The sequence below is a fragment of the Mytilus trossulus genome, chromosome 6, assembly GCF_036588685.1.
Source record: "Mytilus trossulus isolate FHL-02 chromosome 6, PNRI_Mtr1.1.1.hap1, whole genome shotgun sequence".
Classification (NCBI taxonomy): Eukaryota; Metazoa; Mollusca; class Bivalvia; order Mytilida; family Mytilidae; genus Mytilus; species Mytilus trossulus.
The window spans coordinates 35,202,673-35,215,417 of NC_086378.1; the positions used below are offsets into that span (position 1 = coordinate 35,202,673).

At 32.6% G+C, this 12,745-nt stretch overlaps 1 protein-coding gene across 1 annotated transcript; it reads right to left on the bottom strand.

The window, feature by feature from the left end:
* Positions 1–538: 538 nt before the first annotated feature.
* LOC134722681 (uncharacterized) lies at positions 539–5,473 on the bottom strand. Its single transcript, XM_063586300.1, has 5 exons — positions 5,314–5,473; positions 4,050–4,126; positions 2,146–2,329; positions 1,426–1,499; positions 539–690 (listed from the first exon to the last, which is right to left on the bottom strand). The coding sequence occupies exons 2-5, from the start codon at positions 4,111–4,113 to the stop codon at positions 539–541; spliced, it is 474 nt and encodes a 157-aa protein (XP_063442370.1). The 5' UTR covers positions 4,114–4,126; positions 5,314–5,473.
* Positions 5,474–12,745: the final 7,272 nt, after the last annotated feature.

Here is a 12,745-nt window from a genome sequence, read left to right on the forward strand (position 1 = left end):
TATTAACTTAAAGTTCGCGTAACGTTACAGAAACGACGTTACAACGATTAAGGAGCTATGTTTTATACCTTTCAAAACTATAAACGTGTGATGCAGACGTGTATCAATACAAGTACATTAGTTTTGCCATGACCAGAGCCTTGCACTATGTCATGTGTATTTTTTTCTTCACAATACATGGAGTCAGTGCATTGGTACGGTCATATTTAAATGATACAACGCCACCAAACATATATCAGTTTCTGAATACTTGTATGTTAGCTTTGCAAGATACTGAATTATGTTCTATTGATTTGAAATGTAATATGCGGTTCGTTTTGATTAGAAACTTGAACTTATAGTGTAAAGACTATTTATACATAAACTGCTTCAAAAGATAAATAAATTGCATTAGCTTGGCTATTTATGATGGCAGGTATAAGAGTGGCGCTCGCAATGTTTGATATGTTCAACTTACATATTTAAAGACTTGTGTTAAAAATAAACTTAAAAAGCTGCTCTGTAGAACCATTGGAGGCCTTCCGCAAATTGAAAACTTTTATAATATCTTAGCAGTAATTATCAATAAATAAGTTTCAGAGCCCCAAAAAAAATAATTATGATATCGTAATTTCTTACCTGAAGAATGAAATGGCCCTTCAAATTTTGAACCATCACAAAGCTCACAAAAAGACTTCAGAGTGTCGCTTTCTACAAAATCAAGATTCATTTAATTAATAAACAGAGGTTTTTTCAAGTTTCTTCATTCAAGATGGTGATATCAATATTGTTTTGTAAATGATACGGGTTATTTTCGTCTGATTTAGGAAGGCATGGTACTCACGGAAAGGAATGGGGGTTTCACAGGATGAAAATCATAATGTTTCGATCAATTTATTGGAGGTCTGAGATTGGCATGTCAGTTATTACAAGTAGTCATTTAATCATTGTCATTTTGTTTTGTGCCCTTTTTTTTGTCGTGTGTTGATTTTAAAACTTTGCAGCATATGTAAGTTTCGGAGCGTTCCTTACTCTCAACAAGTAAATATATTCTACTGAGTTCGCGTATATACATATTTGCGTAGGAAATATATATGTACTTCCTTCCAGTAGGTTTTTTTTGCCTTGCCTGATTTGATGCTGTTACATCTTAAAAAGTACATCTGATTTATTTTGCAAAGATTCCTCTCAATCGTTATTAGTAGCCATCTTAATTTAACGGTGAGGTTTTTTAATGGGAGGGGGGCTTGTTGGATGCCTCATTGTAACTTTGATATATGCACTTATTTTGTGACTCTGATGTTTACACCATATCCATTGATCGAAATTCTGCATTATTTGAAATTCGAATTAAAATTATTTCGGTATGACAAATACCTGGTGGCAGGAGCACATTTTGAACAGCTATTAGAGCATAGTGCATAATATGACAAAATAAGCCATTACCTTTGCTGAGGAAGTAGTACCACTCGGTATCCGATATTGTCAGAGATTTGAAGCATGCGAACTTTCCATACTCTCTATAGGAAATAAAATTGTAATAAGTAAAATTGAGAAAGGAAATGGTGAATGTGTCAAAGCGAAAACAACCCGACCATAGAGTAGACAACAGCCGAAGTGTTATTCTGCAGCATATTCCAAATCTTCAAATATTTCATAGAATAAATTGTAAAACACAAAGGCACAATTTCTTATACATTTGATAAAATGAAGTATCTATAAAATTCAGTTTCTTTGCAAAATTTTTGATGGCTTTATGAAGTCCAATCAGAAACAATATGTTATTACGGTAACTTTAGTCATGATGAGTTCATTCCACATTGATGGCTTCACATTGCAAGAGTAAACGTATGTACCAAATAAGAAGCCTGTTATTGATTGGTGTTCGTATGTTGCTGTCTATCATAACTGATTTTTGCTTACTATTTTGTACACAAAACCACCCGTTAATTTTCTTGTTTTGTTGCTTTAAATAGCATATTATAACTCACATACAATAATACCTTTATTAATATCTTTGTTTATATATATATTGAGTTTATTTTGAATACAAATGCGTTTCTATCATCTGAACCGGCTTTACAGATATCGATATTTTTTCTACTTTCTACAGTGATCTATATTTCAAAAAATGGCATTTCACTTTCTTTTTTGTTAAATGCATACCTTGTTAGAAAGAAAGGCCCATGTCTCATAATACATTCACTGGGTGACGTCTGATCTCCTATTGGTCTAGATAAGTTTGTGTAATAACCAATGGAAGGCGTATTGATAAACCATACACTATCCGACTCATCCAATAGTGGTTTATTCCTCCATACACACGGATATCTGCATCGTGGTATCTTATCTATAAATGAAAAAAACGCCTGATATGTCTATTAAAAGATATCAGTGTGAGGTTCATAATACAACAATTTAACGTGGAAATGACGTATATGTGGAGTAGATTGGTAGGTATGTTGTAAGGTTTGGCTTGAGTTAGAAGAAAGGTAGTAAACTGGAAAGTAAAAAGAATTAAAAGACGATAGGTCTTTACGAATGTTGATCTGACATAGGTTGGTTTTGACGTCTGAAAGATTTGAACATGGAATGAAAATGAAGGGAATATCATCCTATAATGAAAACAAAATCTGAACGCAATATATTTCGTGCGCCCGAAACGCTTTTCTTATTTAACAACTCTCAAAAATGAAAAAGGAATTCACTTTTTTTTTTTATGTCATACCGGCAATTTGTAGATTGTATATTGCTAATAATTCCTGTTTCAACAGTATCTACATATCTCATTTATTTTTTATCAATTAATACTCCTCTTTATCAATGAATATATATGTCATTTACGGCCGAACTTATGTGTACTTTTTTTTCTATGAAGAAAACGACAATCTCAAACTACTTTTTGGTTAATAATAATAGTTTGTTAAGTATGTAACGTCAAAGTATCTAAAGAGCACATATTCAACAGAAATAGCTGTCAAAAGTTTCTTTGCGACGAAAACATTTGTATATTTATGATTTGACATTATACACGCTATTACTATAGGTATAAGTTTTATAGATTATCGTTGAATAGACCAATGGTTTATCGCTATTTTACCTATGACGCCATTGTCAATTTCGTCAATTTCATATGGAACGCCATGTACTCTCTTAGTTTTTAGCAATAATTTTCAAACCACCCGACTCCAACGAGAAAAGAAAATATCAGTCAACTAGATCAAAGAATCATTTCGTAAAATAGCGATAGATTCAAATATACAAAAAAACGTTCAAGTATATATTTCAACAGATGGAGTACATTGGAAAGGATTAACTATACCGAAACGTCGCCTGGCAACGTTCACAAAAATGATCTATTAAAAAATTGGGCAAACACAATATGTTATAAGCATCTATTTCTTAAAGAATAAATATTTAGCATGGATAAATGTCTAGTTGTTCTTTATTATTGACGAAATAAATAGAACATCTGTTATTCGATTTTTAGGGATGTTGATTTTAGCATGGATGCAATTTGGGTATTCCTCATTACAGAGTAGATCATGGATCATTGGAGATCTATTAAAACCCATTTTTTTATGATTCAATATGGTTCAAAATTAATTTGGTAACTAATAATTAACTATATAGTTTATAAGAATACGTCTATAAAATAACCACAGAATGGTAACTTTTTGCCAAACCGTAACAAAACGTAAGTAAAACAATGTCATAATAGGTGCATTTTGGGTATAAAAAAAACAACGTTTCATACTGTCCGTCAACGCTGCACCTTTTCTTTAATCAATAAATTGTATGTATATGTATGGTATGTATATAGTGCAAATGGTTATATTGGATAACAATTGATTGAAGGTGCTTTATAACTGGTCAATAAACTTTAAAATGTTTAAATTATTATTTTAAGACTTGAGGTTTTCACCTCTGTCGAGCCGAACTGTGATCGATGATTTCTTACATGCACGTACTTTGGTTTCTTGTTAATAGCTGTTTTTGTGTCAATCATACCTAATTTCACATATTATTATAAAACAATAAGAAGTGTACGTTTGTACAAAGGAACCTACCTGCATAACGGGTAAGAACAACACCAGCCGTGACCAACAAAATCAAAGGAAGTTGGAAACCCATTGCAACTGATTAGCTGAAAAATCATAACAGTTAAAAATATACCTATAGTAATAGCGTGCTTAATGAAATTTTGTCATGATGTGAAAATGATTCCGAAGACCAACTTAAAACTTGCTGAGACGTTTGCCGAAGTGTATATTCCGCATTATTTTTCATTTCTACAATTCTTACCGATCAACCCTCTAAATAACATCTAATATCACCAAATTATGGTACGTCACATCCGGTTGTACACGAAAATAGGTCGAAAAAATATTCCTTATAATCTGAAGGTTGTAGGTAAGTAATCCTACATTTTATTGAGGTAAAATATTTTTGTGTCATAAACATATTTCTTTATTTGAAACAAAGATAAACTATGCACATTTTTTTATAAGTCGGTTTTAGCAAATACTAATTTAGTAAAATTAATGGTGGTATTACACCTAAATACAAATACTACTCAACATTAAACGATACAAATTTAAAAACATATTAGAAACGTAGGAGAGCTGATTCCAATCAAAATGGACTAAAATTAATACAATACTTGGAAATTGAGTAAGAGAACAGGAGGAAGATACGTTCCGTCAATTCAAATGATTTCTTAATATAAAAATAAGAATATGTAGTGTGATTGCCAACCAAACGGATGTAACAATTAAAGGCAACTGCCCGGTCTTCAAAATTTAGAAAAGATGCATAACGTATATGTGAATGTAAAATGCCCCGACATGAAAAGTATGAAACGAATCAATTAAGAAAACTAACAGCATAATTTATATCAAAACCAAATTTGACAGATGTGAACCAACGAAAAACACTCAAAATTGCTCCTGATTAGGAAGAAGCACATAAAGAATTTAGTTTTACTATGCAAATTTCAATAGAACAATATTGGTATGTTTGTGGCCATACTCAGCATTTGGCGTGTAATACACACGGAGACTAACAAACTACAAACAACGCCCAATGACAATAACCAAATTAAAACTGCACAAAACTAGTTCCTCTTTACTTTTGGCAGATGTATTTCTTATGTTTCATAAAATAATAACAAAGTAAATATATATCGGTTTCTCTTCCAATCTATCACCAATATCAAGGACAGAAATTGATTCAAAATATGAATGATAGAATGGGAATCGATCTTCTAAAAATTGTTATAAAAAGATGACAAAAAATAATTTTCAATCACTTAACTTCTTATATTTGTGTTACCTTAAAACTATAAGTATGTTGTCGTTGCTTTCGAAAGGAAGTTCCTCCTAGAAAACAGTATAATAAATGATAAGTGATTGGTTTTCTTTTTATGCATTTCCTTAGTAGCAGCCGTACTTTAATTTGTTTTCCACATTTTTTAATCAAGCTGATACTATGCTAAGAATAGCCTACTAGGAAGTTGTACCATTTAAAAATAAATTGAAGTACACTTGCACTTTGTTAAATCAGTTAATCGTTTAAACATGCATATGATGTAAGAAAAACATATGTCCTTCAATTTTTTTTTTTACTAAAATCAAGTTGTTTCAAACAAGCATATGATAAAAAAAAAAGAAAAAAAATAACGAGCCTGAGTGAAATTCAAACCAGGAGTCCGTAATCAAAAGAAAAATAAAAAGCGCTCAGGTACATTATTGAATGGACAACAATTGTCATATTTATGACAGGAATTTTCTGATATAGCAAGCGAACTGTCTCACTTGTCGCATAACATTCCGTTAGCTTGACAACGACGTGTGAACACAACAAACAGGCATAATAGGTGAAAATTGAAAATAATGAGGTACAACATTCAACATTGAGTTTTAATCTCAATCACTTCAAAAACAAACAATTATGTAACAAAGAAAATTCAAAAAGGCATGCATACAAGCACATTACAAAAAATGAAGGACAAGGAAACAAAAAATGACCGTAGCACAATAACACAATAACGAATGTATAAGTACAGAGCCACGTTATATGTAACAAAGAAACACAACAAGCTTAAGGTATATAGAAAAACTATATAAGCAAAAATGAAAGACAAAATTACAAAACTTAGAGCTATGTAAAATGGATATCACTAAAAACAGAAAGAATATCAACAAACACAGAGATTTAACAGCTTAGGAAAACGACAATACAACCATACCATACAATTATTATGCTTTAGTTTTATACAAATGTCAATATTCATGTAGATTGTTCAGCTTTTTTAAATACTTCTCATTCTAAGTTATTTTAATTTGATAACCGACTTAAATTAAGCCGTTAGTTTTCTCGTTTGAATTGTTTAACATTATCAATTCGGGGCCTTTTATGGGTATCTATGCGGTATTGGCTTTGCTTATTGTTTAAGGCTGTACGGTGACCTATAGTTGTCCATGTTCATTTCTATGTCATTTTGGCCTTTTATGGAGAGTTGTCTCATTGACAATCATACCACATCTTCTTTTTTTTTATATGTATTAAAACTAAACAGACCAATACAGTGATCAACACTTTCAGTGTTGTATTTTACCATATTTTTTGTTCTATGAATAATGAGTACAGATTAAATTCTACTTGACAGGTAATCGATTTCCATATTGAACCAACTATAAAAGAGGGACGAAAGATACCAAAGGGACAGTCAAACTCATAAATTCAAAACAAACTGACAACGCCATGGCTAAAAATGAAAAAGACAAACAGAAAAACAATTGTACACGTGACACAACATAGAAAACTAAAGAATAAACAACACGAACCCCACCAAAAACTAGGGGTGATCGCAGGTGCTCCGGAAGGGTAAGCAGATCCTGCTCCACATGCGGCACCCGTCGTGTTGCTTATGTGATTACAAATCCGGTAAATAGTCTAATTCGGTAGGTCAAATTCATGAAAGGGAAGGGGATTGTAGTTACGACATAAGGAACATATCCGATATCATTTGTGAAACGGTCAACCAACTCGTGATGGCGTCCGTAAAATATACGAAGGGATGATTTCAACTTCGCCATTTGGAACTCTTTGTTTAATAGCTTCCTTGTGAGCAGTAACCATCTATCAAGAAAATCATGATAGGAAATGCAAGCACGGGAATATCGTATCAATTGGGAGATATATACCCCGTATGCAGGTGCTGCTGGAATGTTGCTTCTTAGAAATGGAAAGTTCACAATTGGAATGCTGAAATCATCTCTTTTGTAGTAAAGTTTTGTCTTCAACCGACTCTCATTGTCAATTTCTAGATGTAAGTCAAGATATGAAGCCGACTTAACTGTATCTGTAGTATCCTTTATCTCCAATTCGATGGGAATAAACTCATCATAGATACCAGGACTAAATTTAGTATATACGCCAGACGCGCGTTTCGTCTGCTAAAGACTCATCAGTGACGCTCGAATCCAAAAAAGTTTAAAATGCCAAATAAAGTACGAAGTTGAAGAGCATTCAGAACCAAATAGAATAGATGCGATCCACATAGTCACCAAATTTAGAATTGTTTAGTGAAAGAACGTCATCTGTATAGCGGAAAGTAGAGTTAAAGGATATTGCTAACTTCTTATCTTTCTTCCAAAGAAGTTCCTGCATGAAGTCAGCCTCATAATAATAAAGAAACAAGTCAGCAAGTAGAGGGGCACAGTTTGTTCCCATTGGGATGCCGACAATCTGTTGAAAAACACGTCCTCCGAACGTAACAAATATGTTGTCACTCAGGAAATCAAGCATCTTGATAATATCGGTTTCAGAGAATTTTTTGTTTGAATCACAGTGATTCTTTACACAGTAGGATTTATCCCTCCCTAAGACAAGATACTTGTATCTACGTTGGCCATTCTTTTTTATGAAGCAAAGTAATACCAACTCTTTTAATTTGTATTTTAGTTTGGAATGTGGAATACTTGTGTGAAGAGTAGAAAAGTCAAATGTTTTAATACTGTTACAAGATGAAAGAGAGTTAGATTGTATGTACTCTAAAAGATCTTTGGAATTTTTTAAGTATCCACATCTGATTCACGTCACCTCTAGAATAGGCAGTTTCACAATAACTTTGAAGCCCGTCTTTGATTGCTGATAAAATAGATGTCAATAATTAGGAAAGGGGTTTCGTGGAGCACTTGGAAGACCCAGCAATATACCGTTGTTTGTAAGGACACTTATGTAGTTTAGGTATCCAATACAGTGATGGAAGATCCAGTTCTTCATCTTTGGTTGAAATACCAAAGGAACAAAGAACAGACCTATGATTATCCAGGATTTCCTCTTTGGTTAGTGTCGTGAGGGTATATGTTGAGTTTCCAAGTGAATTGTCTATACCTAATTATTTTGGGCTTTGTCTGCAGGGACAACAACATATTTATCATGGAGGTCGGATAGGTTTTTAGCAACATTTGGGTCTTTGAAGATTGACGTAGTATGGGCATTGATGAACCCATTCAGTTTCTTAATTCTGATTTGTATTAACGACCTCACTGCCGTAATCCATTCGGATAGAGTGTCTACGTCTTTCTTCTCGCGCTTAGCCCATTGCCTGGCATAATCCTCGACTGAATCCATCAAAATTTTAAAGTTGTATTTCCAATTGATGGATTTAGGCTCACGATATTTCGGATCTTTCGATAACACGTTTCGTAGAGACGTGTTATTAACAATGTTAAGGTCACCGGTAATAACGTGCCCAGCAGGATTATATGTGAATTGGGAACTAACACAAGTGCAATCAGGAGTTTTAGACTTGAAGTCGTCAATTTCGAGATCCTGCAAAACGCGTTTGTAATTGAAAATTTTAGTTGCAATAGGTTTGGTATAGGTATAAGAAATTATTGGTACAGACTAGTCTTTGAAATAAGGAGGTATTTTCGATTGAACTAATTTATGATGAAGGATATTGCCTAGGTTGACGCCATCGAGACCTTTGTTGGCAAAGGAAAGATTTAGAAAAGATCTTTTCTCTTTTTCATCTTTCGCAATGCGAACTGGCTTGAAAAGTCTGTGACTTGCAATATCCGAAATAATAGCTTGTAGTTTGTATTGGTTTGAATGAGGGTTTGTAACAGTGGATTCCAAACATAAATTGAACAGAGAATGAAGTTTTGAAAGGGGTAATGAATAAAGTTTCGTGCGAATGTGATGAATACCTAACGGTTTTTGTATGTCTGGCAGCAAGTCATTAATAGAGACATCATGCAGAGAGGGTGATGTATAATGACGATGACCATGACTACGTCATATAATCAGGAGAGAGAGGCGAGGATACCAAAGGGGCATTTAAACTCATGCGTTGAAAATAAGCTGACAACGCCATTGCTAAAAATAAAGACAAACAAGCAAAAGTACACAAAACAACATAGATGGGGGTGAGTTCATGAACACCGGAGATGTAAACAGAAACTTTTCCTGCTGTGGCATCCGTCATGTTGCTCAAGTTATATACATTACTCTGTTATATAAATCTAATCTTCCAAAGAATTATTATTTGTTGAACTGTGTCCCTAACTACCCCTGATAGCATATATTATGAATGGGGTTGATGTTTTAACGTATCCACAATATGAAAAAAACTTTCTCGTTTAAACTGTTTTAAACGTCCTTTATTTCGGGCCCTTTAATATGATATGTGTTCACCCATTGTTGAAGGCGGTATGGTGACCTATTGTAACATACTTCTACTTCATTTTTATCTCTTTTGGAGAGTTATCACATTTGCGAACCTACCAATTGGTTTGATTTTCATATTAAAGTAAAGAAATGATTTTTATCGTTGTTCTTAAGACTATTGATCAACTTGTCAACTTCTAATTTTGTTAATATGTTTTATAAATTCTAATCATGTAAGATCAGTGTGTTTTTCAATCAAATAAAATACATTGTTAGCATCTTCCTTGATAAATGTAATCCAACTCATTTTCGCAAATACTTTATTTTGCAAATAGCCTAAAGTAGTCCACTTCGCAGCGATCTAATTTTGCAATTCTCAAATTAACTTGATGAAGTTAAGGTTGGAAAAAATCCCAGTATTACATATTCGCGACGATTTATATTCGCGATATATTTCCACTCGCAAATGTCGCAAATCTCTTTCTGAAATTAGTTGGTTCAGAGTATTTATGTCTTTGATTTTCTTAGTCAGCTGTGTAATTCATATGTAAATTGTTACATAGTTCTGAACTGCTGGTTCCCAATTAATGTCAATGCCAATAGTTTATATTGTTTGAATTTGTAAGTTTTTATTGAATTTCCCTTTTAAAATTCACAAAATTGTAATAATATGAACAACACGATGGGTGCCACATGTGGAGCAAGATCTGCTTACTCTTCCGGAGAACCTTAGCCCCCCTATTTTTTTATTGGGATTCGTGTTGCATAGTCTTTAGTTTTGTATGTTGTATCTTGTGTACTACAATTTTTCTGTTTGTCTTCTCTTTCTTCGCCATGGTCATGCCAGTTTATTTTTGATCTATGAAAATGTTCCTCTTGTATCTTTCACACCTCTTCTTTTTACATTGGCAACCGTTCTTTGTGGTTTGTTTTTAATTTTACTGCACCAAATGTGGATTCCGACGACTTGTAGTTTTTAGGTGATGTTTAAGGCTAAGGTACTTGCAAATCCTAAACCATATACCGACGTTGAAGTTGTGATAAAACCATATAAGAACTAAAAGTGAAATCAAATAAAAATATTGGATATCCGATAAGTAAAACGTATGAGTAATTTACATGTTTTTATTTAAATAATATTAGTCGCTAAATGTCAATCGTACTTTACATGTTGTTTTTTTGGAACTTGTCACACAAGCTGGTACAATTCTAAAAAAAAATACATGAATATGGACATCATTTACGTGCACACTGTTTCAAAGGTTCAATAAACTTGCTATAATAGCATAACTAGTAAATAGCTGATGTATTTTTTTCAAGTTTGGAGAAATCCAAACATGCCACGTTTAAAATTAAATGATAGCATAAACATGATGCAAGAGAAGGAAAGTTTTTTGTTTCTTTATTATGTGTTTATATCAATTCACAGAAATCAAAATCAAGGAACCTTGTGATAAAATGTCCGAACATATTATTTATGTATAGAGTTTGGTAATTGTAAATATATTAACGTACGCCAAGTATTGACAGATGACGAAGTAGAACGCAAACCTGTTTATGTTATAGTTATATACAAAATTAAAAAAAGAAATTCATGAAGTATTTGTTTGATTTATAAATTACTGAGAAACTGACGTCAAACCGGATTATTATTATCAATTGTTTTATAGTTATATTTTATTGCGCTATCAACGACGTCATTTATGACAAATGAAAAAAAAAATGAAATAAGCAATAAAATATGATTGCAAAAGTATATACCTTGATTAAAGTTTTGTATCTATCGACTTTCAAAGAGTTTATTGAAGGAAAGAAAATAAAAGTACCATAGAGACATTCGATATCAAAGGTAAAAAAAACAAACATAAATTCCATTGTCATTTTGTATCCGGTAAAGAGTTTTCCCTAGGCAATCGTATCACATCTTTTGTTTTATTTTAACTGTCTAAAAAAGAGAAAGACCAACAGATACATGTAAACAACAGTACCCCAAAAACAATATAGAAAACATAAGATCCCGCAACATTAACCCAACCAAAAACTGGGGTATATCAGGTGCTCCGGGGGTGTAAGAAGAAGTGGCACTCGTCATTGTCATAGGTGAATTATGGAATGAAAATACACAAATGTGCGATTTTTGTCAATATATGTTAAACGTCTCCATAGTATGAAATCCCTTTCTCTTTTGAACTGTTTTAAATTTGCCCTTTATTTCGGGGCTTTTAATATGATATGTTTTCACCCATTATTGACGGCGGTATTGTGACCTATAGTAATATACTTCTACTTAATTTTATCTGTTTTGGAGAGTTATCTAATGTGCAAGCCTATCATATTTTTTTATTTTCATATTAAATTATCAAATGATGTTTATCGTTGTTCTCAAGGCTATCTATTTACTTGTCAACTTCTAATTTAATTAATATGTCTTATACATTCTAATCATGCAAGGTCAGTGTGATGTATAATCAACTAAAACACGTTGCTGGCATCTTTGCTTGATTAATGTAAATCAACTTATTTTTGCGGATATTTTTCTTTGGCGAATTGACTGACCTAGTCCATTTCGAGGCGATTAAATTCGCGAATCTCAAATTTACTTGATGTAGTAAAGGTGGAAAAAATCCCAGATTATATATTAGCGACGACTTATATTCGTGATATTTTTCTACTCGCTAAAGTCGCAATAACACATCTCCGGCGAAAATTAGTTGGTTAACAGTATTTGTGTCTTTGAATTTCTTAGTCAGTTGAATTTATTTGTTAATTGTTACATAGTTCTGAACTGCTGGGTCTCAATTATTGTCACATAATACTATTATGTCTGCCTCGGTTGCTCATTAAAATTTTATCAATCTAATGGACTGTAAACACCTTATATAAATTCAAGGTTAGTCTAATGTATAACCCGCCATTTTCTTCGAAAAGAGTCTTTGCTAAATCAGGAATATGACAGCTGTTTTCTACTCGTTCCATTAGTTGATATAATTGGTTAGTCAGTTTTTATTGACTCTCCCTTTTCAAAATTACAAAATTTAATAATATGAGCAACACGACGGGTTGTTACATAACTGTCATGTAGAAC

Coding starts and splice junctions, on each gene's coding strand:
- LOC134722681 (XM_063586300.1), bottom strand. CDS start 4,113: ATGGGTTTCCAACTTCCTTTGATTTTGTTGGTCACGGCTGGTGTTGTT. Junction 1,500..2,145: donor GGGCCTTTCTTTCTAACAAG/GTATGCATTTAA, acceptor TATTTCCTATAG/AGAGTATGGAAAGTTCGCAT. Junction 691..1,425: donor GTACTACTTCCTCAGCAAAG/GTAATGGCTTAT, acceptor TTGATTTTGTAG/AAAGCGACACTCTGAAGTCT.